The 24,978-nt window shown below is 38.6% G+C and overlaps 1 protein-coding gene across 5 annotated transcripts in view; it reads left to right on the forward strand.

Annotated features, from left to right (window-relative positions):
• The window catches only part of IL16 (interleukin 16), a 114,706-nt gene that overhangs the window by 42,441 nt on the left and 47,287 nt on the right, over positions 1-24,978 (forward strand). The window contains exon 1 of one of the 5 annotated variants that reach the window (XM_074399940.1): positions 24,594-24,753. The exons of the other annotated variants lie outside the window; for them this stretch is intronic. Within the exon in view, the coding sequence (XP_074256041.1) occupies positions 24,676-24,753 (78 nt within the window). The 5' untranslated portion in view covers positions 24,594-24,675. Of the gene's footprint in view, positions 1-24,593; positions 24,754-24,978 lie in introns of those variants that run through there. 5 annotated transcript variants of the gene reach the window in all.

The following is a 24,978-nucleotide window of genomic DNA, read 5'->3' on the forward strand; positions in this document are numbered from 1 at the left end:
AGTTCTCTAATCACTCTCCCCATGACCAGTAAACAGCTACCCTCACACGCCTCCAGCCTCCAGCTGTGCATACCAGTGGTGTGATTCTCTATTGATAGCACAGACCAAAGGAAAGATGAGGTTGGGGCCTGTATTAGTCCATTTTGGATTTCTATAAAGGAAAACCTGAGACTGGGTAATTTTTAAAGAAAAGAGGTTTATTTGGCTCCCGATTCAGCAAGCTGTACAAACATGGGACCAGCATCTAATCAGATTCTGGGGAGGCCTCAGGAAGCTTTTACTCATGATGGAAGATAAAAGGGGAGCAGTTGCGTCACATGGCAAGAGAGGGAGCAAGAGAGAGATAGGAGGTCCCAGACTCTTTTTAACAACCAGATCTCATGTGAACTTATTCCTGCAAAAACAGCACAAAGCCATTCATGAGGAATCTGCCCCAGCGACCTCCCTCTGGTCCCCAGTTCCAACACTGGGGATCGCCTCTCAGCATGAGATTTGGAGGAGACAAACATCCAAACTATACCAGGGGCACAAGCTCTCCTGATGGAGTCTGATGCCTCCCATTTCTCAGTTTCTCTCCAGTTTAATGTTCACAGGTCACAAAATAAACCTGGAGCCCCGTGTTTACTCACTCACGAGTTGTGGAGCTTGTACTCCTTTTACAACACTGTGGAGCACAGAACTGAATGAGACTGGGAACTGGCACATGATCATGGCTCTATAAATATTTGTCAAAGAAGTGGCTACACACATGGGTATGATGAGACCACCCGTAAGGCACAAAGTCTATTCACATGGTCCAAACTTGGATTTGTTTATTTGAGTCAATGCATGGCTTTATACTGGATATTGCTTTGCCCATTCCCAGTGGCCGGGATGCGGAGTTACAGGGTACTCGACCTGGAAGGTCAGCAGCAGATGAGACGGAATGTGTGGGAGGTCCCCGCCTCAGAGCTGCCCTCCTAAAAAGTTGTGAAATGCTTTGATCCACATGAGAATGGCCTCCGTAGAGTGGAAAATCCTGCTTTCTTTAAAAATTCAAAATAATTGGCCAGACAATGTCACCACTCATGTAGCGTGACTCAGGATTTGATGAGGTCAGATCAGGCGACTGAATCTCTGGCATGTGCTGTGGTTGGAGAAGAGGTGGTCAAGGCCTTCCAGGCGCAGTCAAGTGCTTTTGCTTTGCTGCCTGTGAGCAGCTCAGCCTGGGGCTTTGGTGCCTGAGCCTCCTTGGCAAGTGGGAAACCCAATCTTTTGGCTGCTTGCCTCTTCCAGACACAGAAGAGCAGCTTGTGGATGCTGAGAGCAGCCACTGAGAGGGAAGCTTGGGGCTCCAGGACTCCCACAGGGCCAGCTGCATCCCCTGAGTGTGTGGCAGGATGGTCAGGGAGGCAGGGGTGGTTCATGTGCAGGAAGGAGGGGCTGCCCAAAGGTGTGATTCATCTTCACTGACGACTGCCTCCCCGGTTCCATGTGATTTCTAGTTGCTGCTTCCTTTGCCAGAAGACATTTGGTGCTGTTCCCGAAAGCTGGTTTTATGAGTTGGTCCTTTGAATTTCATTAGCTCTGGCAGAATATCATTTGGTTAGTGAAGAGCAGTTAGGTAGAAAAGAAGAGGAGAATGAGGCCCTGTGCGGTGGCTCACAGCTGTCATTACAGCACTTTGGGAGGCTGAGGTGGGTGGATCATCTGAGGTCAGGAGTTTGAGACCAGCCTGGCCAACATGGCAAAACCCTGTCTCTACTAAATACGCAAACATTGGCCAGGTGTGGTGGCAGGCGCTTGTAATCCCACCTACTGAGGAGGCTGAGGCGGGGAGAATTGCTTGAACCCAGGAAGTGGAGGTTGCATTTTTTGTTCATTCTACCAGTCTCTGTTTTTTGTTGTTTTTTTTTTTTTAAATTTTTTAATTTTTTTTTGAGATGAAGTCTTGCTCTGTCACCCAGGCTGGAGTACAGTGGTGTGATCTTGACTCACCGCAACCTCTGCCTCCTGGGTTAAAGCAATTCTCTGCCTCAGCCTCCTGAGTAGCTGGGATTGCAGGCACGTGTCCCCACCCGCCGCCCCCAACCAAGCCTGGCTAATTTTTGTATTTTTAGTGGAGATGGGGGTTTCACCATCTTGGCTAGGTTGGTCTTGAACTCCTGACCTCATGATCCACCTACTTTGGCCTCCCAAAGTGCTGGGATTATAGGCGTGAGCCACCGCGCCCGGCCTAGTCTCTATATTTTAACTGGTGTATTTAAACAACTTAAGTTTAAAGTAATGACTTGTATGTTAAAACTTAAGTCCGTCATTTTGTTATTTGTCTCCTGTTTGTTCCCTTTATTTCTTGTTCCTCCACTTATTTTTTTCTTGCCATCCTGTGTAATCCTTGAACATTTTAAAGAGTTCCCCTTTGATTTATTTATTATGCTTTTGAGATATCAGTCTTTGTAGTTTTCATAGTGATTGCTGTATATACTACCGTATATGCGCATAACTTACTGCACAGCCTGTTGGTACTGACATTTTACCACTTTGAGTAAAGTGAGTAAGTCTTACTTATATTTAGGTCCCTTTATTCTTCTCATTTTTAAAGTATTGTTGTTTGAAGTACTTTATATCCATTGAACAGCACCATTAGGTGCTGTTATAACTTTTGCCCCAACCATAAAATATAAATTTAAAAAACTGATAGAGGGAAATGTGACCTATTATGTTTACTTATATTTTTACCCATTCTACGGTTCTTCTTTCCTTTTCAAAGGTTTCAGACATTTTATCATCTTCTCTGTATGTGAAGAATTTCCTTTAGCCATTCTTTAAGGGTAGGCCTGCTAGCAATGAATTCTTTTAGTTTTTTTTTTTCACCTGAGAATATCTTTATTTTTCCTCATTCCTGAAGTTTAGTTTCAAGAGATATAGGATTTGTGGTTGTGTATCAATTAATTTGTTTGTGCTTAAAACAGTGTGTCCTGACTTCTGACCTTCGTGTTTTCAGATGTGAAATCTGCTGTCATTTAAATTGGTGTTCTTTTTTTTTTTTTTTAAATAGGTAACGTGTCATCTTTTTGTTATTTAAAAAATTTTTTGTCTTTGTCTTTAGTTTTCGGAAGTTTAATTATGATGTATCTAGGTGTTGAGTTCTTTGGGTTTATTTTGTCTTTTCTCATCTGAATTGTGGATTCTCAGTTCCTGACATTGTAAGTGACTTTCAACTGTATCTGAGACATTCTGAGTACCATGTGAGGACCTTACATCTTTTGTTTTAGCAGGAAGCCACTCCGTTGAGGTTTAGCCTGTAGTTCTGGCCCACTCTTAGGGGCTTTTGTTACAATGACATTTCGGTGTTCAGTGCTCTTGCAGCGTTATTCTGGTTTGCTTCCGGTCTGGCACTACCAGTGCCCTTGCTCAAAACCTGCAGTCCTGCCTACTGGGGTGGAAAGACCTTTCCTGGGCTGCCGGGTATCACTGGGCGACCATCTGCTGCTTAGGGGTGGGAACAGACTAAAGCTGCAGGGCCTGGGCCTCTTTTGCCACTAGGTGGAGAGTGGAAAAACTGAAGCACTCAGCCAGTGATGCACCTGAAGACGAGCTGGGCCACGTGCCGGTGCTGGGTGATAGAGCGGAGCTGAGTTAACCTAGGATTTTGCTGCTGCTAAAGCAGGCATATCATACCACATGTTGGCACCCTGGTTGTGGAACAGAGGCTGGGATTCCCTACGAGGTCTTTGCTGGGTTTACCCCTTTCCTGGTGTTTTAGCCAGGCTAGAGAGAAGAGGCTTGTCTTGATTGGTTTTGTCTTTGCCTATTGACAGTTATGGATTCCGGACCTGTCCAGCCTCTAGTTTGGGGTATATAGTAGATAGAAAGAAAATCCAGGAAACTCACCCTGTTGTAGTTTCTCAAGTCGTGAGGTCCCTAACCAGTTTGTTCTGACTTTCAAAATCCTCATATTATTGTTTATTAAATAATTTCCAGGGAGGAAAGTCAGTCTCCACCATCTTGTCCTGGAATTGGAAGTCGAAGTTCCTCTTATTTTTGAACATGATATGAATGCAATTGCAGTGTGATTCCTCTTTGGTAAATTTGCTTCTGTTACTCAATATTATGTGCCAGGAATTCATTCATATTATTTCATTTTGTGGTAGGTCATTGATTTTTCTCTGCTCTAGTTTTCCATTGTGTGAAAGCCACTCAATTTATTTATCCATTCTACTATTGGTGGACATTTGAGACATTTCCCCTTTCCCCTCCCCCACTTTAAATTAGAGACTATACTTTTATGGGCATTCTTGTACATACCTCCAGGGGCAAGTTTCAGTAGAGCGTAAATCTACGTGTGGAACTGGTGAGTCATAAGGTATGGGAATTTTTCATTTATACTAGATAATGCCAAATTATTTTCTTTTTTCTTTCTTTTTTTTTTTTTTGAGACAGACTTTTGTTCTTGTTACCCAAGCTGGAGTGCAATGGTGCGATGTCGGCTCAACCGCAACCTCCGCCTCCTGGGTTCAGGCAATTCTCCTGCCTCAGCCTCCTGAGTAGCTGGGATTACAGGCACGAACCACTATGCCCAGCTAATTTTTTGTATTTTTAGTAGAGACGGGGTTTCACCATGTTGACCAGGATGGTCTCAATCTCTTGACCTCGTGATCCACCCACCTCAGCCTCCCAAAGTGCTGGGATTTTATAGGCGTGAGCCACCATGCCCGGCCAATACCAAATTATTTTCTGAAGTGGTTGTACCAGTCTACCCTTCCATCACAGGTGTAAGTTTCTTTGTTCCTTTGCATCATCATCGATCCTTGATAACATCAGATTTTAAACTTTCTCCGACCTTAGGGCAATGGAATTGTTTCTCATTTTAGTTGTAACTTGCATTTCCTTGTTTACTAATAATGTTGTACATATTTTCATATGTTTATAGAACTTTTATATGAAAACTTTTTTCATATTTTATAGAAAGTTTTATGTGATATGCTCATTCAGCCCTTTTTCTATTTTTCTTTTAGCGTGGTGGTCTTCCTCCTTTCCCAGCTTTCCCTGTCTTCTCCCAGCTTTTGATTTGTCATTTTTACTATTTTAATTGATGAGTAGATGTCCCTAACTTTAATGTGGGATTTATCAATTCTTTCCTTTATACTTCATGCTTTTGTATCTTATTTAAAATTTTTGTCATTTTCTAAAGTAATAAACATATTATTTTATGATGTCTATTCTTTTTTGTTGTCTTCTAAACATGTTGCCTTTTGTATTTGTGTTTTTAGTCTACCTGGAATTTCTGTCTGTGAGGTATAGGTGCACAGTGTCATTTTTTTCTGTGCGGTAGCCCATTGTTCCAGCACCTTCTGTTGAAGAGCCCCTCTTTCCCCACAGATCTAAAGTATTTGTTTTGTCACAATTCAGGTTTCCTTTTATGAACATGACATTGTTTCCAGGCTCTCTATTCTATTCCATTTGGTCAGTTCTTAAAATTTTTATGTCAATATGCCATTGTCTTAATCACTATATTTTAAAACAAATATTGTTCTCTTCTGTGAAAGTATCTTCTTCCTAGTGCTTATTTGGATACACTTATTTATTTGAGGCCCATTGCTTCTTGATAAATATTTAAGGATGAGCTTAAATTTAAATAAAAACACTTGAAAGTTTGATATTTATTAAATTTGTAGCTCAATTTGGGGGAGAATTGACATCCATTAAGCCTACTATTTTAATAGACATGATATATTGTTTCATTATTCAGGCCTTATTTAGTGTATTTCAGTAAATTTTATAATTTTCTTCAGCAAGGGCTTACCTATCTTTCATTAGATTAGTTGCCAGGCATTCATTATTTTCTGGTGCAATTATAATTCTTATCTTTTTAATAATTCTTTTTTTGAACTGTTATTTGCTGGCATATGGAAGGCAGTTTTTAGTTACTTTAATTAAACATTTTATTTTTCAATTGTGGTAGATTCACATAAAGTCATAAGAAAATAATACAGAGAGATCTATGCATAATCTAGTTTCCCCAATGGTAGCATCTTGTAAAACTATAGTACAATATTACTGATATTGATGCAGCCAGGATATAGAATATTCCATCACCACAAGGTTCCCTCCTGTTACCTTTTTATAGACACAGTCACTTCCCTCCCGCTTCTACCTCCACCTTTTCTCCTATTTTTTCTAGAGGTTTTGCAGTCTTACATTACACATGTAAGTCCATTTTGAGTTAAAATTTGTGTATGATGTGAGACTTAAACCAAGCTTCGTTTTTTCTCTCTTGTGGATATCCAATTACTTAATAGCACCGTTCGTTGAAAAAAGCTATCTTTCCTCCATTGAATTGCTGTTGTACCTTTGTCACATATCAGTTCAGCATATGCTTCAGCCTTATTTCTAGATTCTCTATTCTGCGTATATCTCTTACCCAGTATCGCACAGTGCTGAATTCTGTAGGTACATAGTAAGTCTTAAAGTGGGCTGTGCACAGTGGCTCATACCTGTAACTCTGCACTTTGGGGGGCTGAGACAGGTGGATCACAAGGTCAAGAGGTCGAGACCAGCTTGGCCAGCATGGTGAAATCTCGTCTCCACTAAAAACACAAAAAATTAGCCAGGCATGGTGGTGCATGCCTGTAACCCCAGCTACTCAGGAGGCTGAGGCAGGAGAATTGCTTGAACCTGGGAGGTGGAGGTTGGAGTGAGCCAAGATCACATCACTGTACTCTGGCCTAGACAACAGAGTGAAACACCATCTCAAAAAAGGAAAAAAAAATAGGTAGACATATTTCTACCATTTTATTCTTCTATTTCAGTCATTTTAGTTATTCGAATCCCTTTGCATTTACATATAAATTTTAGAATAATTTTATCTATATCTACAAAATGTCTTGCTGGAATTTTGATAGGAATTGCATTAAACCTCCATATCAGTTTGTGAAGAATTGATCTTTAGTATGCTGAGTTTTTCAATCTATGAACATGGTATGTCTCTGTATATATTTAGCTCATTTTTGATTTCTTTCATTAGTGTCTTTGTAGTTTTTATCATACAAGTCCTGTACATATTTTGTCAGTTTTATGCCTAATTATTTTGTTTTCTTTTGAGTGATTATAAACAGTATGCATTTTAATTTGGATGTCCACATATTCATTGATAGTAGATAGAAAAACAATTGATGTTTACAAGCTAATTTTATATCCTGTGAATTACTGAAACTCATTAGTTCCAGGCATTGAATTTTTCTATGTAGACAGTGACATCATCTACAAACAGGGACAGTTTTATTTTTTCCTTTCTGATCTATATGCTTTTTATTTCCTTTTGTTTCCTTATTGTAGTGAGTAGAACTTCCAGCAGTATGTTGAATAAGAGTTTTCATTATTAATTCTGTTTTTAGCCGTAGGATTTTTGCAGATGTTCTTTATGAGGTTGAAGATATTCTCCTCTAGTCAGAGTGTACTCACAGCTTTTAATCATGATTGGGTACTTAATTTGGTCACAACTTTTTTTTGCACTCATTGATATGATCGTGTGATTCTTCTTCTTTAGCCCATTAATAGGGTGAATAATATCAATTGATTTTTGAATATTGAGCCATCCTTGCATTCCCAGAATAATTCCACTTGGTTATTATGCATAATTATTTTCATATATTGATGAATTCAATTTGCTAATATTTTGCTTATGTATTATATATAATATATATTATTATATTTATTTACATATGTATTTTTTGAGGCAAGGTCTTGCCCTGTCACTGAGGCTGGAGTGCAGTGGCACAATCATGGCTCACTGCAATCTCCATCTCCCAGGCTCAAGCAGTCCTTCCACCTCAGCATACCAAAGAGCTGAGACTACAGGCATTTGCCACCATCCCTGGCTAATTTTTATTTTTAAAATTTTTTTGTAGAGACAGGGTTTTGCCATGTTGCTTAGTCTGGTCTCGAACTCCTGAGCTCAAGCAATCCACCTGCCTTGGCCTCCCAAAGTGCTGGTGTTATAGGCATGAGCCACCATGTCTGGCCATGCATCTGTATTTGTGAGGACTACTGGCCTGTAGTTTGTGTGTGTGTGTGTGTGTGCTATCTTTGGTTTTGGTAGGAGGATATTAGCTTTATAAGATGAATTGGGATCTTTCTGGAAAAGATGGTGTGCAATTTATATCAATTTTTTAAATGTTTGGTAGAATTCTTCAGTAAAGCCATCTGACCCTAGAGGTTTATTGTTTGAAAGTTTTAAAATTATAAATTTAATTTCCTTAGTAATTATAGAACTATTCAAATTATATTTTTTGTATTTATAAAGTTGTGGTAGTTTGTGCTTTTTGAGGAATTGGTATATTTCATTTAGTTGTCAAATGTATGTGTATAGAGTTGTCTGTAGTATTTCATTATTATACTTCTGATGTCTTCAGGGTTTGTAGTGATAGCTGCTCTTTTATTTCGAATATTAGTAATTTGTGTCTTTTCTGTTTTATATTGTATTAATCTTATAGTCTTGATGGAGGTTTGTTCCATTGATTGTCTGTAAAAAGTCTTGTATAGCTCTTTTAATTGTTGTCATAGGCATTACGTTATATAGACATAACTCACTACAGTCTACTAATGGTCATTTTACCAATTCAAGTGAAGTGTAACAGAGATAATTTTATGTGTCTAATTTTTAAAGTTAAATTATAATGGGGTTTTATGTATGTTTCTTTGGATTTATTATTTGATATTCTCTAAGCTTCTTGATTCTGTAATTTCACATCTTTTGCCAAATTTGCGAAGTGCTCAGCCGCTATTTCTGAATCCCATTCTCTTTCTCTCTCATTCCACAGCCCTTATGACACAAATGTTAGATCTTTTGTTACAGTCTCACAGATCCCTGAGGCTTGGTTCATTTTCTCACAGTCTATTTTTCTCTGTCTTGTTCAGATTGAGTAATTTCTGTTATTTTATATTCAAATTTATTGATTCTTTCCTCTGTCCCCTGAGCTCATTCCTTTAGTTTGCTTATTTTGGTAAATAAATAAATAAATAAATGTGTATGTGTGTGTGTGTGTGTGTGTGTGTGTGTGTGTATTTTATTATACTTTAAGTTCATGTGCAGATCATGCAAGATTGTTACATAGGTATACACATGCCATGGTGGTTTGCTGCATCCATCCCCCCGTCACCTACATTAGGTATTTCTCCTAATGTTAGCCCTCCCCAATCCCCCAACCCCCTGCTATCCCTCCCCTAGCTCCCCCACCCATCAACAGGCCCCAGTGTGTGATGTTCCCCTCCCTATGTCCATGTATTCTTATTGTTCAACACCCTGAGAACATGTAGTGCTTGGTTTTCTGTTCTTGTGTCAGTTTGCTGAAAATGATGGTTTCCAGCTTCATCCATGTCCCTGTAAAGGACATGAACTCATCCTGTTTTGTGGCTGCACAGTATTCCATGGTGTATATATGCCACATTTTCCTTATCCAGTCTATCATTGTTGGGCATTTGGGTTGGTTCCAAGTCTTTGCTGTTGTGAACAGTGCTTCAGTAAATATATGTGTGCATGTGTCTTTATAATAGAACAATTTATAATCCTTTGGGTATATACCCAGTAATGGGATTGCTGGGTCAAATGGGATTTCTAGTTCTAGATCCTTGAGGAATCACCACACTGTCTTTTACAATGGTTGAACTAATTTACACTCCCACGTTTTTTAGTGCTAAGGTTTACACTTGGTTCTTCATATCTTCTACTTATTTGTTAAAACTTTCCATATTTTTCATTGTTTGAGGATGTTTATAATTGCCTATTTAAAACATTTTATGATAGCCGCCTTAATCTTTGTCAGATAATTCTAATATCTCTATCATCTCAGTGTTGGTATCTAATGATGGTTTTTCTTCCACCCTGTTCAAAATATTTGTGGGCTTTAGTATGATTCGTGATTTTCAATTGAATCCTGGACCCTTATTTATGAGGCCCTGGATCTTATTAAATCTTCCATTTTAGCTGCCGTTGACACTGTTGTTGCCAGGGTGGGGAAGGGGCCACCACTTTGTTCCCACCAGGTGAGAGCAGAAGTCCAGCTGCCCCATTCAGTCTTCATTGACACTCAAGGGGAGGGGCTTCTCATTAATGTTGTGTAGAGATGTGACTTACAGTTCTCCACATGTTTTCAACTCAAACTCTGGGCGAAAAGGGCTTTTTACCTTATGGCAGGGATGGAATCCCATCACTCTACTCAGCCCTCTCTGACACCACCCCAACAGCCAGGTTGGAGTAGCTTGTTACCAACTGGGAAAGATGGAAGTCTAGGTTTCCCGTTTAGCCACTGCTGGCATGAGTAGGACGGGGCCTCGTTTTTCTATGGTGGAGTGGATCAGTTATTGTCTAAGGTTTTCTGTCTTGTTGAACAGTCCCTCCGTGGTCATTTGGCAAGGGAGATTAGACTTTCGTTTTGGCTTTTTTTTTTTTTTTTCTTGTCTGTACTTGCTGGCAATTTCAGGTTGCCAGCTACAATTCTGGAATATATGAGGCAAAAAGAATTCCTAGAGAAGTCATCTTGTCATTCCTTCGATACCAAGGTTTCCATCTGATCTATCTTCTCTCTACCTTTCAGAGTCTTCTTATGTTTACTTAACATCAAATATCTACAGTTTTTAGTTGTACTTAGTGGGAGAAATAGGGAAAAGTCTGTCAACTCCATCTTCCCAGACTAGAACTGCAATTTATTTCTGTTCATTGTGGTTATAGTCAGCATTTTCAAGCTCTTCACAAATCTTTTGTCTATAGATTTTTATTTTCTACATAATCATATCATCTATTAATAATCGTGGTTTTGTTTCTTCAAACCCCCTTTCTTTTAATTTTTTTAAATTTGTAAGTTAACATACTGTAAAAATGACTTTTATGTTTTTTAGCTTAGATTTTTATGAGTTTTAACACATGTAGGGTCATGGAACTACCACCGCAATCAGGAAACAGAAGAGTTGCTTCTGTCACGTCCGAAAGTTCCCTTAGACTGTTCTTCTGTACCCTAATCATCTCCTCACCCCTAACCTCTGGCAACTACTTTTCTGTTCTCTTTTTCTACCTTTTCCAGAGCATGTAAAATAAATTGATACACTTTGTTGTGCTCTTTTAAAATAATTTTTTCCCTTAATCTGTTAAAGTGGTAACTGATTTCATTTATTTTCCAATGTTCAACAAATCTCTGAATCCCTGGATTCAATCGACTGTGATTTTATCTGTAATTTTTATGTCCATGAGTGTGATGGCCTTGGAATTTTGCTCCTGTACTGGTTTCAAGGTTACACTAACCTCACACTGATAACCATGCTCATCCCTTTACTGGTATCAATGTTTTCTCTTTCCTTGCCAGGTAACTGTTTGCTAGGCTTCTAAAATGCAGAGTATTTGTATTCTCAGTATCTGTATTCTGAAATCTGTATTCTAGGTATGGAATTATTTGTTTCTTCAATGATTTGTAGAACTTACTGTTTAAAACCATCTGATGCCAGCGTTTTCTTTGTGGAAAGAGTTAAAACCACTCTTTTTCTTCAATTTTTACAGGTATATAAAAGTTTCCTTGTCTGTCTTGAGTTGACTTTGATACACTTTATTTTCCTCAGAACCTTCTCATTTCATCTAGTTGTTCAAATTTATGCTCTACAGTGACTTGTAATATCTTATCATCTTTTAATCTTTACTGTATCTGTAACTGTGTCCTCTTTCAACCCTCATGTCATTTGTGTTTTCTTTCTTTTTTTTGTCTTGAGTGACCTTTCTGGGAGTGTCATCGGTATTTTAAAATCTTTTCACAGAACCAGCCTTTAATTTTATCAATCCCCCTATTGAACGTGTATTTTTATTTCATAAATTTTGTTCTTATCTTTATTATTTTCTCTACTTTCTTTGATGATTAGCCCATTATTTTTAGCTTTTCTTCCTTTTTAATATAAGCACTTGAGATGATAACTCTTCCTGTAAGTACTGTTTTATCTTTAGCTGAATTCCAGAAGATTTAATATGTAAAATTGTATTAGCATTCGGTTCTAAGTGCTTTAAAATTTTCAGTATGATTTCTTCTTTGACCTATAACTTATTTGGAAGTATGTTTCTTTATTTTCAAATATGTAGTTATTTTCCAGTTACCTGGAAGACAAAAGTCAAAACTTTTTTCTTTTCGAGTAACTACGTATTTACAAGAAGTTGCAAAGAGAGTACAGAGAAGTCCCTTCACCCAGTTTTCCCCGTCGGTTCCATCTTATGTAACTATAGTAAAACATGAAAACCACAAATGTGACATTGCTTCAGTGTGTGTGTAGTTCTGTGCTGTTTTATCACTTGTAACCTCCACTGCTGCCAGGAAACCAAAGTGCTCCCTCACCACCGAGATCTGCCTAATGCCACCCTTCAGGGTCACACCCTGCTCCTCTTCCCACCATCCTTAACCTCTAGCAGCAACTCATCTGTTTTCTGTCTCTCCAGTTAACGTTTTTAAGTGCCTTATAATTAATTGTGTTATTGTCAGAAAGCATGGGTTGGGTCATTCCAGTTATTCAGAATTGTTGAGAATTATTTGATGACCCCATATTAGATTATTTTTGTATTTTGTTTATGTTTAAAGAGACGTTGTATACAGCTATTAACCTTACGGCTTTTTGTCTGCTTAATCTATCAGTTTCTTAAGGAGTCAGTTAAAAATCTCATGCTAGATTTTCCTTTTAGTTATTTCAGCATTATGAGGCTATGTTATAAGGTGTGAACACATTTAGATTGTTATATATTCTTTTTTTAAATGGTACTTTAAGTTCTGGGGTCCATGTGCAGAACATGCAGGTTTGTTGCATAGGTATGCACGTGCCATGGTGGTTACTGCATCCATCACCCCATCATCTGCATTAGGTATTTCTCCTAATGCCATCTCTCCCCAGTCCCCTCAGCCCCCGGCAGTCACCAGTGTGTGATGTCTCCCTCCCTGTGTCCATGTGTCCTCATTGTTCAACTGCCACTTATAAGTGAGAACGTGCAGTGTTTGGGTTTCTGTTCTTATGTTAGTTTGCTGAGCATGATGGATTCCAGCTCCATCCGTGTCCCTGCAAAGGAGATGAACTCATCCTTTTTTATGGTTGCATAGAATTTCATGGTGTATATGTGCAACATTTTCTTTATCCATTCTATCATTGATGGGCGTTTGGGTTGGTTCCAAATCTTTGCTATTGTGAACAGTGCTGCAATAAACATATGTGTGCATGTTTCTTTATAATATAACAATGTATAATCCTTTGGGTATATACCCAGCAATGGCATTGCTGGGTCAAATGGCATTTCTAGTTCTAGATCCTTGAGGAATCACTACACTGTCTTCCACAATGGTTGAATTAATTTACACTCCCACCAACAATGTAAAAGCATTCCTCTTTCTCCACATCCTCTCCAACATCTGTTGCCTCCTGACTTTTTAATGATCGCCATTCTAACTGGCATGAGATGTGGTTTTTGATTTGCATTTCTCTAATGACCAGTGATGAGCTTTTTTTTTGTATGTTTGTTGGCTGCATAAATGTGTCTTTTGAGAAGTGTCTGTCGATATCCTTTGCCCACTTTTTGATGAGGTTGGTTGTTTTTTTCCTGTAAATATGTTTTTCTTTGTAGATTCTGGATATTTTTCCCCACTGTTTCCATCTTACATAACTATAGTAAAACATCAAAACTACAAATTTGGCATTGCTACAGTGCGTGTGTGTAGTTCTATGCTATTTTATCACTTGCAACCTCCACTTCAGCCAAGATACCAAAGGGCTCCCTCTAAGATCTCCCTAATGCCACCCTTCAGAGTCACACCCCTCCCCTCTTCCCACATCCTTAACCTCTAGCAGCAACTCATCTGTTTTCTATCTCTCCAGTTAACATTTTTAAATGCCTCATAATTAATTGTGGTATTGTCAGAAAATATGGGATGTGTCATTCAGTTATTCAAATGGATAGATTGCAAACATTTTCTCCCATTCTGTAGGTTACCTCTTCACTCTGATGGTGTTTCTTTTGCTGTGCAGAAGCTCTTTAGATTAATTAGATCCCATTGGTCTATTTTGGCTTTTGTTGCCATTGCTTTTGGTGTTTTAGTCATGAAGTGTTTGCCCATGCCTATGTCCTAAAGGGTTTTGCCTAGGTTTTCTTCTAGGGTTTTTATGTTGTTAGGTCTTAAGTTTAAATCTTTAATCCATCTTGAGTTAATTTTTGTATAAGGTAAAAGGAAGGGATCCAGTTTCAGCTTTCTGCATATGGCTAGCCAGTTTTTCCGACACCATTTATGAAATAGGAAATCCTTTTCCCATTGCGTATTTTTGTTAGGCTTGTCAAAGATCAGATGGTTGTAGGTGTGTGGCCTTGCTTCTGAGGCCTCTGATCTGTTCGATTGGTCTGTATCTTTGTTTTGATGCCAGTTCCATACTGTTTTGGTTACTTGCAGTATAGTTTGAAGTAGTAGCCTTGTTGTATAGTTTGAAGTCAGGTAGTGTGATGCCTCCAGCTTTGGATTTTTCTTGCTTAGAATGGTCTTGGCTATGCCGGCTCCTTTTTGGTTCCATATGAAATTTAAGGTGTTTTTTTTTTCCCCCAATTCTGTGAAGAAAGTCAATGGTAGTTTGATGGAGATAGCATTGAATCTATAGCTTACTTTAGGCAGTATGGCCATTTTCACGATATTGATTCTTTCTAACCATGAGCATGGAATGTTTTTCCAACTGTTTGTGTTCTCTCTTATTTCCTTGAGCAGTGGTTTGTAGTTCTCTTGAAGAGGTCCTTCATGTCCCTTGTTAGTTGTATTTCTAGGTATTTTATTCTCTTTGTAGCAATTGTGAATGGGAGTTCACTCATGATTTGGCTCTCTGTTAGTCTGTTATTGGTGTATAGGAATGCTTCTGATTTTTGCACACTGATTTTGTATCCTGAGACTTTGCTGAAGTTGCTTATCAGCTTACGGAGATTTGGGGCTGAGACTATGGGGTCTTCTAAATATACAATCATGTCATCTGCAAATAGAGACAATTTGACTTCTTCTTAACCTATTTGAATACGCTTTATTTTTTTCTCTTGTCTGATTGCCCTGGCCAGAACTTCCAATACTATGTTGAACAGGAGTGGTGAAAGAGGGCATCCTTGTCTTGTGCTGGTTTACAGAGGGAATGCTTCCAGTTTTTGTCCTTTCAGTATGATATTGGTTGTGGGTTTGTCATGAATAACTTTTGTATGCATTCTTTATGATTGAAAGCAGCTATAACTTATATCCTGAGTTTGTCTCTATTAATTTTTTTGTTTGAAACTACCTTGTCTATAAAGTGGTACTAGCTTTATTTTCATTAGCAGTTGTCTGAGCTATCAACCTACCTACCTGTCTATGTCTATATTTATCTACGTCTATCTAGTTTTTATTCTTTTGTTTTCAACTGCACATACACACCTACATGTGTATGTGTGAATGTGTGTGTGCATGACTTTTGCTTTTTGAATTTTTTGTATTATATTTACCTGTGAAAATGGTTTGTGGTTGGATTTACAATGTAAACGCATCTTGACAATCTTTGCCTCTTAGATGGAGCTCTTTAAAATTATTTTTGATTATTATATTTAAAATTATTGAAAATTATCTTTAAAATCATATTTATCTTTATAATCATATTTAACCTCTTAAATTATATGTAAAATTATTTTATGTTTAATATTTATTCCATTTTCCCTGTTTTATTCTCTCCTTTCTTGTCTTTTCATTGAAATTTTCTCATTTTCTTAATCTCTCCTCTATTGATTGTCTTTCTAATTCTGCTTCTGTAATTTTTTTTTTTTTTTTTTTTTTGAGATAGAATCTCACTCTGTCACCCAGGCTGGAGAGCAGTGGTGCAGTCTCCACTCATGGCAACCTCTGCCCTGTGGGTTCAAGCAATTCTTCTGCTTCAGCCTCCCGAGTAGCTGGGATTATAGGTGCCCGCAACAACACTTTGCTAATTTTGGTATTTTTAGTAAAGTTGGGGTTTCGCCATGTTGCCCAGGCCAATCTTGAACTCCTGAGCTCAAGTGATCTGGCTGCTTTGGCCTCCCAAAGTGCTGGGATTACAGACAGATGTGAGCGACCACACCTGATTTTATGGTGAACTCAGAAAATATGGCATGCATATGAAGGTTTTCAAAGTGTAAAATTTATGAATTTATACTTTTACCCTTTTCCTGAATAACAGAAAAACCATTGACTATTTTCACTCCAATAGTATGTTTTCCTGGCTTATATCTTTTTGTTAACAGGTAAATTGCTCCGTTTTTATTTGTAAAATCACAACACATTATTATTACTTCAAACAGTCACTTTTTGTTTAGATTTACCTGAATCTCAACTCTTTCTTTTAATCATCATTCTTTGCCTCACAGGGTAACTTGAGTAACTTCTCTTCTTTCTAAAGATGAAAATATTTTTGGAATTTCTCTTTGTGAGAGTATATTGGTGGCAAACTCCCTTGGGATTTTTTTTTTTCTCTTTCTGTAAAGATCTTTATTTACTCATTTTTAGAAGATATTTTAGCTGGTATACACTTCTATGTTGATGGTTACGCTGAATTAATTATTAAACTGCTATTTGACTTACACAATTGCTGTTGTAAAGTGAGATTTAAGTTTGATTTTTGCCCTTTTGAAGTTAATCTGTCTTTTCTCTCTGTTTTAAAATTTATATTTTGGTGTTTTGCAGTTTCACTAAGAACTATCTAGGTATGAATTTCTTTTTATTTATCTGATTTGAGATTTGTTTGGTTTCATAAATTGATACATTTCTTCAGGACTGAAAGATTTGCAATTATTACATGAAGTATACTTCTACCTTATTATTCCTATTCCCTTCTTCTGGAATTCTGATTAGATGTTAGGCTTTGCCACTCTATCTTAAGTGTTTCTTCACCTCTCTTTTATATTTTGTTAATGTTCCCATCTGAGTATTTTTTCAGATAGATATTCCAATTCTCTCATCCTCTCTTTAGCACTATCTAATACACTCTTCATCCATCTACTTAATTTTTAATATGAATAATTTTTTAAAACATTGTGCTTCTTTTTCAAGTCTGTTGGGAAACCTTATTTTCTCGTTACTCAAATTTCTCAGTCACTTATTTTATGTTTTAAAAATATTAAATACATTTGTTTTGTATTCTGTGTCTCCAAACTCCATAATTGGAAGTCTTTGCAGGTCTGATGATGGTGTGTTGCTCCTTGTAGTTCTCTCTCTTAGGATATTGGTTTTTGTTTTGAGACAAAGTCTTGCTCTGTCACCTAGGTTGGAGTGCAATGGCATGATCTCAGCTCACTGAAATCTCTGCCTCTTGAGTGCAAGTGATTTTCATGCCTCAACATCATGAGTAGCTGGAATTACAGGCATGAGCTACCATGCCTGGCTAAGTTTTTCTTTTTCTTTTCTTTCTTTCTTTCTTTTTCTTTTTCTTTTTTTTTTTTTTTTTTTTTTTTTTTTTTTTTTTTTGTATTTTAAGTAGAGATGAGGCTTCACCAGGTTGTCTCAAACTCCTGGCCTCAAGTGATCCGCCCGCCTCAGCCTCTCAAAGTGGTATGATTGCAGGTGGGAGCCACCACACCTGACCTAGGACCTTGTTTCAATGTGTGGTTTATGTTATATTTTGTTTTGTTTTGACTTTTTTTCTGTGACAGTTCATATTTTTTGTCATTTTGTGGGAAGTTTTGTGACCTAAGTCAAAACTGTTTTCTGCAGAGAAGATTCAAATTTGTTTCTGCCAGGTAGTGGGGCACAGCCAGCCTAGAACCATTTTAAACTAAATTCTTATCTAGAAACTTTAAAAAGATACTCATATGTATTAAATAGGGTTGCCAACTCTTGCAAAAGCCATGTGGTAATTATTATTCCTCTGGAGGGAAAATTTTCCTCCTTCCATTCAGGGTTGTTTCCAGATTGATTATTTTCATGCATTTCCTGAGGGGTGGGATGGATTTATTTCTAGTTCATACTTAAAATGAGGACATAATCCTTTGGGGCTCCCTTTTTATCCAGGAGAAGTATCCTGTTAAACTCTCCTTCCTAGGAAGGAACCGGGATTTCTCTTCTATTCCCTATATCCCGTAAGACTATGAAAGACAAAGTTCAAGTTCAACCAGTTCATTAAATTATCTCAGAGCAACCTCTAGCTTCTGGGCTCTGCTTGTTTCCCAGAAAAGCTGTGGTACAGCTTTTATTTACTTTTTGACCTCCAGGTATTCCTTACCCATTTGTTATTTTATTGATACATTTACATCCCATACAATACTTCTACTTGTTTTTGTTTTTCTAGAGACAGGGCCTCTCTCTTTTGACCCAGCTGGGATGCAGTGGTATGATCATAGCTCACTGCAACCTCAACTTCTTGGGCTCAAGTGGTCCTCCCACCTCAGCCTCCCAAGTAGCTGCGACTACAGGTGTGTACCACCACACTGGCAAAATTTTTAAAACCTTTTGTAGAGATGGATCTCACTTTTTTGCCCAGGCTGGTCTTGAACTCCTGGCTTCAAGCAATCCTCCCACCTTGGCTTTTTTACTTTTATTTAGTAGAAAGATCCACTATACTGCCAGACGTGGAAGTCTCTTGTCCTGACACCTTTAATCATTTCTCTATCATTGACTGCTCCTTCTCCATGTTCTCCATTACAAACAATGCAATGATATACATCTTTGTAAAAACATCTTTGTGTACCTTGTCCAGTTAGTTTCTATAACAAATTTCTAGAATAAAAACAAATGACAGAACTGAGAAATATTTGGAAAATAGCTTGGCAGTACTTGTAGACTAACTGGGTTCTTAGGGCTCTTGATAGTCATTGCATATTTTACTTTGCTTACGCCTTTCAAAAATCCCACTGGAACCAACATAATGAAAAACTCGACTAAGGGTCATTACTACTAGGGAAATAAAAATACAGGCATTATTTCCAGAAAAAAAACACCCAGTCGTTTTAATATTACCTAAGTTTTTTTTAAAGAGGACCTTCCCCCAGATTATTAACATGAATAATTTCTGAACTAAGTAACGTAATTCTGGAATGTGTTCGGAAAAACATGTAACATGAGTCAAGATGAAGAGCAATGAAAAACTGGTCCTATCATGTATTAAAACAACCGGAGACAGCCATGGAGATTTTAACTCTTTCTAGGGTCTGATTGGCGGAGACGTCCATGGTTTTCTCAGGACACAGCTATTAGTCTACGGACATCACTACAAAGGTTCTATCAATCAATTCTAAATTGATTCCAGAAGGATAAGGGGAGAATGGGTGGGTAACTACACAAACAGGGCAGGAAATACCAGGATCCAGGTGCAATGGAGATTTGGGTCTATCTGGGTAGTGTCCGAGGAGGAAGGATGTTGAATGACATGCCCAGGGTTTGGATTTGGTGCTGAATTCATGAAAGACAGAGCCTTTAGTTTTAATCAGAAAGTCTCATAGGTAGTATTTGCATTTTTATATTATGCTGGCAACAAGGTGCAGAGGAATTTAAAGGAGAAAAGATTGGGGGCAGAGAAATTAGGGATAGATGAGTGAGTATTCTATTTTTTAATGGTTTTATTAAGATATTAACTCACACACCACACAGTTAAACCATTTAAAGTGTAATGCTAAATGTTTTTTTACATGTTTACAGAGTTATACAACCACACCACTGTCTAATTTTAGAACATTTTTGTCCCCCCAAAAAGAAACCTCCTACCCATTAGCTGTTACTCCTTATATGCCTCATTCCTGCCCTATCTCCAATTAACCATTAATCCACTTTCTATCTGTAGATATGCTTATTCTGGACATAATATAAAATACAAATAAAATTACACAATATGTGGTCTTTTGTGACTGGCTTCTTTTGTTTCATCTAATGTTTTCAAGAGTTGTAGCATGTATTCATTCATTCCTTTAAACGTATTATTGTATTAATTTATTCATTTTAATTGACAATCCTCTATTATATGGATATACCACATGTTATTCATCCATTTATCAGCTAATGAACATGGGTTGTTTCTATGTTTTGGATGAATGATACTGCTTTGAACTTTTTTGTACAACTTTTTGTGTGATTGTATGTTTTCACTTCCCTTGGGTGTATACCTACGAATAGAACTGCTGGATTATATGTCAACTCCATATTTAAGTTTTTGAAAAACTGACACTGTTTTCCAAACCTTCCCCCCGCCCCGCCCTGCCACTCCATTTTACATTTCTACCATCAGTGTAAGAGTCTTCCAATTTTTCATATCGTCCTTACACTAGCAGGTATGAAGTGGGTGTGATCATAGCCATACTAGTGGGTGTGAGCAGCATCTCATTGGAGCTTTGATTTCCATTTCCTTGAAGGCTAATGATGTTGAATATCTTTTTATGTGCTTCTAGATTTCTTTTGTTTGTTTGTTTGTTTTGTAGAGACGGGGTTTCACCATGTTGACCAGGATGGTCTCGATCTCTCGACCTGGTGATCCACCCGCCTCGGCCTCCAAAAGTGCTGGGATTATAGGCGTGAGCCACCGCGCCCGGCCCCTAGATTTCTTATATATCATTTGCAACAACGTTTATTCATACTTTTTGCCTATTTTTTAAAAAGTGGGCTGTCTTTTTATTTTTGAGTGGTAAGCGTTCTTTAGATATTCTAGATACGCAAGTCCTCATCAGATGTATGATTTGCAAATATTTCCCCCATTGCTGTAGATTGTTTTTTCACTTCCTTGATGGTGTCCTTTGAGGCACAAAGTTTTAAATTTTGATGAAGCTCATTTATCTGTCTTTTGTCATTTGTGCTTTTTGTATCGTATTGAAGAAGGCTCTCGCTAATCCAACCCAAGGCTTACTCCTATATTTTCTTTAAGACTTTTATAGATTCAGCTCTCACATGTAGATCTATGATCTATTTTGAGTTCCTTTTTGTATATGGTGTGAGAAAGGGGTCCAGGTTCACTCTTTTGCATGTAAATATCTGGTTGTCCCAGTACCATTTGTCAAAAAAAATTTTTTAAATAGGTTTTCAATACCCCCTAGGGCACTGTATTAATAGTCCAATCTAAAACAAATATCCTGAGCTATGCCATCTGCAATAGGAATGGTGTGCTGGGGAAGGTTGAGAAGGTGAGATTATAAGGAGTTGGGAACTACAGTCATGCAGTGGACAGAGAGTAAGAACTTGAGAAGTTTTAGATTTCTGGTTCCCAACCTTCCCTTCCGTATCAGGAGGTCTGTGGCCTCATCATCCCACATGCCATGTGGCCATCCCAGAACAAATCCGCCAGGGCCTACTTGTTTATCCTCATGACTTGAAGATCAAAGCCTGTAGCTGCATGATCAATTCAACCACAGGAAACAAGTCTCAATCAGGAGGACAGTTGAATTCTATTTTGTGGTTCCCTTAGACTGGAGCAGCTATGGCATCTCAGTTCAAAGAGAAAATGGTAAGGTTTGGATGGAAGGGGAATGCAGTCAACAAACTCCAGAAGCATCAGGCTTCCATCAGCAATGCCAGTGATGGCAGCCAGGGCTGGCTACATACAAAACAAACGCTCCTAACAGAACAATGGAATTGTCTTGATCTTTGGGGAGAAGTTCAGGCTTTGGAATTACCTTGTGTGCAGGACACACCACCCCAGAATTTTCCATCTTCATTCTGGGTTTATTTCCTGGGTGCATGAAATTCTTGTTGTTTTTTCCCCCCATTTCCAGGAGTTGACTGTTTAGTCCTAGCAGTTACATGACCAGTCCTGACTTTGGAAAAAATATTTAAGAGCTCTCTGAACAGTTGGCCCCATTTCCCGCTCAGTCACCATGGGGACTGGCAGATGGAGAGACTGCTACCCAGGTAATTACGGGGTGTATCACCCACAGAACTGCTGCCCAGGGCCACAGTCTCTGATGAGAAGAGGGAAAATGTGTTTAGAAAAGACTTTGACAGCCTCTGACCTCAGTGACAAATTCTCATCCCCAAGAGCAGCCCCACCTTGAGAGCAGGAACAGAAGAGTTCTGTTCTGTGTGCTGGGAGGGGAGTCACACTGTGCAGACATTCGCGGGGCTCCTACAGAGACTCCTTTGATGAGAAGCCTCTCCACCCAGGACATACTTGCCAGAGAGAAACCAGATGCTTTGTTCTTATGTAAGATGTTCTGACATGTGATCATTTGAGAGAGGTGCCCTTTAAACGTAACCATCAGTTACATTTAAAAGTAGAGAGCTGAAAGTGATTATAGAAATTGTTTCATTCACCCCCTCTGCTTTACTTAAAAAGGAAACTGAGCCCAGACAACTGACAAGCTCAGAGTCATGAGAGATTTAGTGCTGCTGGTCTCATGACCCTTTCTCTACTGCTCGTTTCTGATGAAGAAACCATTTAACTTGAACAATGACTTGAAATAGTCCCAGAGTATAGATAAGTTCTAGACCCTTGTTGGTGTCGGGAAAATAGAAGGTCCAAAAATGTGTATCTTGCCTCTGTTTCAGGAACCTTTAGAAGCCGTATGGTTTTATATGTGATTGTTAGAAAATTGCTACTTAGACCTCATCTTGGGGCATGATAGTACATTTCTATTCTCTCCTATAGTAGTAGCCATCTAATGAGCCAATTCACACCATGGCCATGTTGAAGTGAAGCTCATCAATTTCACACAACTATCAAAGAACTTGATCGTAGCCTAGTTAGATGCACCTGACTGGAGCCTCCAGCTAGTTCAGAGACTAGCTGCATGGCAGTGGGAAGGGAACAACCTTCTGTCATCTGTGTCCGAGATGGCTTTGGTTGGAGGATACAGGCTTGTGAAGGAAGAAGGGCTTATCTGCATAGCCTTGTGCCTGCATGTGGAAACTGGGATCGCTGTTCCTGGGCGCCATGGAAAGAAGAGACCGAGTCACTGAAATATGGGGGGTCCAAATGGGGACCCAGTTGGTTCAGTGTCTTTGAATAAGGCCTTCTGCAGCCAACATTGAAAGCCCCAGAGAAAGTTTTCCCTCTAACAAGGCATTAAGTATTTATAGCTGATCTGGGCAGGCGGGGCCAGGGGAGGCTCCACTTCCTTTGATTCTCCTGCCATCAACTCGCTTTACAGGCCAAGCAATTTCCAAATTGTGCCGTGGACTCAGGACTTACAAAGAGGACTAAAAGAAAAGCATTTAAAAATAAACAGGCTTTAAGTCTACCAGTGTGGCAATTGAAATAAATGTAAAAGTAATCATTTATTTTTGGTTTGATTCTAAAAGTAGTACATGCTCACTATGGAAAATATAGAAAATACAGAAAGGTGTGAACAAACAGTATCCGTAATCCCATTACCCAAACAGGCGCTTGCTAATTCATGAGAGCAGGACCTTGTGTTTCATGTCTGCTGCCACATCCTCAGTACGTACTTGGAATAGTGCCTGGTACAGAGTAAGTACTTAATAAGCATTTGTTGAATGAATGAGTGTTACTATTTTGGTGTATTTATTTCCAGCCCTTTTTCTATGTATATTTTACATGATTGTAGTCAGTCATCATCATTATATACGATCTTTTTGTTTTTTAACTTACTATGATAACACAGGTATATCTATATCACAACAACTCTTTACAAACTTTTTTTTTTTGAGACAGAATTTCGCTCTGTCGCCCAGGCTGGAGTACAGTGGCACGATCTTGGCTCACTGCAACCTCTGCCTCCTGGGTTTACATGATTCTCCTGCCTCAGCCTCCCAAGTAGCTGGGACTACAGGTACATGCCACCATGTTGGCTAGTTTCTGTGTGTGTGTGTGTGTGTGTGTGTATTTTTAGTAGAGATGGAGTTTTGCCACGTTGGCCAGGGTGGTCTTGAACTCCTGAGCCACAGTGAGCCTCCCACTTTGGCCTCCCAAAGAGCTGCGATTACAGGTGTAAGCCACCATGCCCAGCCTCTTTACCAACATTTTTAAAGGTGCTTAGTATTCCATGTATTGTGTACACTTCATTTACTTATTGATGCTCATGTGGCTAGATATTTGAGATAAAATATCCATTTCAAAGGTAGTTTGCGAATAAGGCTTGCGGGGATGAGCAGACCAACTGGCTGTTTTACCAGGCTCCCTTATGTTCAATGGACCCTAAAAAATTAATGAAATCATATTCTGTTTTTTACTTTCATAGTCTCACTGGATTGCATGCAGAAGTGAAAATAATCCTAGAGGGAGGTCTTGAAATTAGAATCAGGACATTACCTTGTCAGTACGTTGTAACTAAGAAATATCTTTTGAATATTGTGTTTTATGAAGCGATGAATTCAGAGTCATTATGCTAAGTTCTGGAAATACAGAATCTCAAGAATCCAACTGAATTAAAATATCTTCTATGTAATCACTGCTTTCTCCCCGTTTAATGAATTCCCTGGTTAGCCTGGTTAGAGAAGGAAATTTTGTCCAAGTTAATGTAGCACCATCTGCTGCTGAAGAGGAAAATGATCATCTAGGAGTCCCTCAGGATGAGTTCTCCAGTTTTAAACATTGACTTGTATGAGAAATAAAAGGGATTTGACATGTGGTTTCTTGCAGGATTCCCTTGTGTCAGAACTGGATACAATCTTTTTCAAAAAGACTGAGCGGACTTCTGGCTCCAGATGGCTACACAGTACACTTGATTAACTCCTCCTCCTGTTAGAAATTTCTATCATAATTCAAAAGGAATACACAAATAGGGGGAAATGCATGTCAGAAACAGGAAACCATGGAAAGGGGCCGACACATTCTGGAACTCATGAGAACTTTCTGCACGACAAAGTGCAGGTGAGATTGGATCAAGGGAAGGGTTCATTAGCCTAACATTGGCCACGTAAGAGGGAAAAGCCAAGGGAATGAGGGGGAGATTCCAGCCGAGCCCTCAATACCTACCAGCTCACAGTGGCAGAGGCTGGAGCTGAGGGTGGGTTATTTGGCATATAGGGAAAGGCAAGCATAGATCCTTCCTCTGCTCTGGAAAATGCACTGGGTGGATTTTTTCTGCAAACCATT

Source organism: Saimiri boliviensis, chromosome 5, assembly GCF_048565385.1.
Source record: "Saimiri boliviensis isolate mSaiBol1 chromosome 5, mSaiBol1.pri, whole genome shotgun sequence".
Classification (NCBI taxonomy): Eukaryota; Metazoa; Chordata; class Mammalia; order Primates; family Cebidae; genus Saimiri; species Saimiri boliviensis.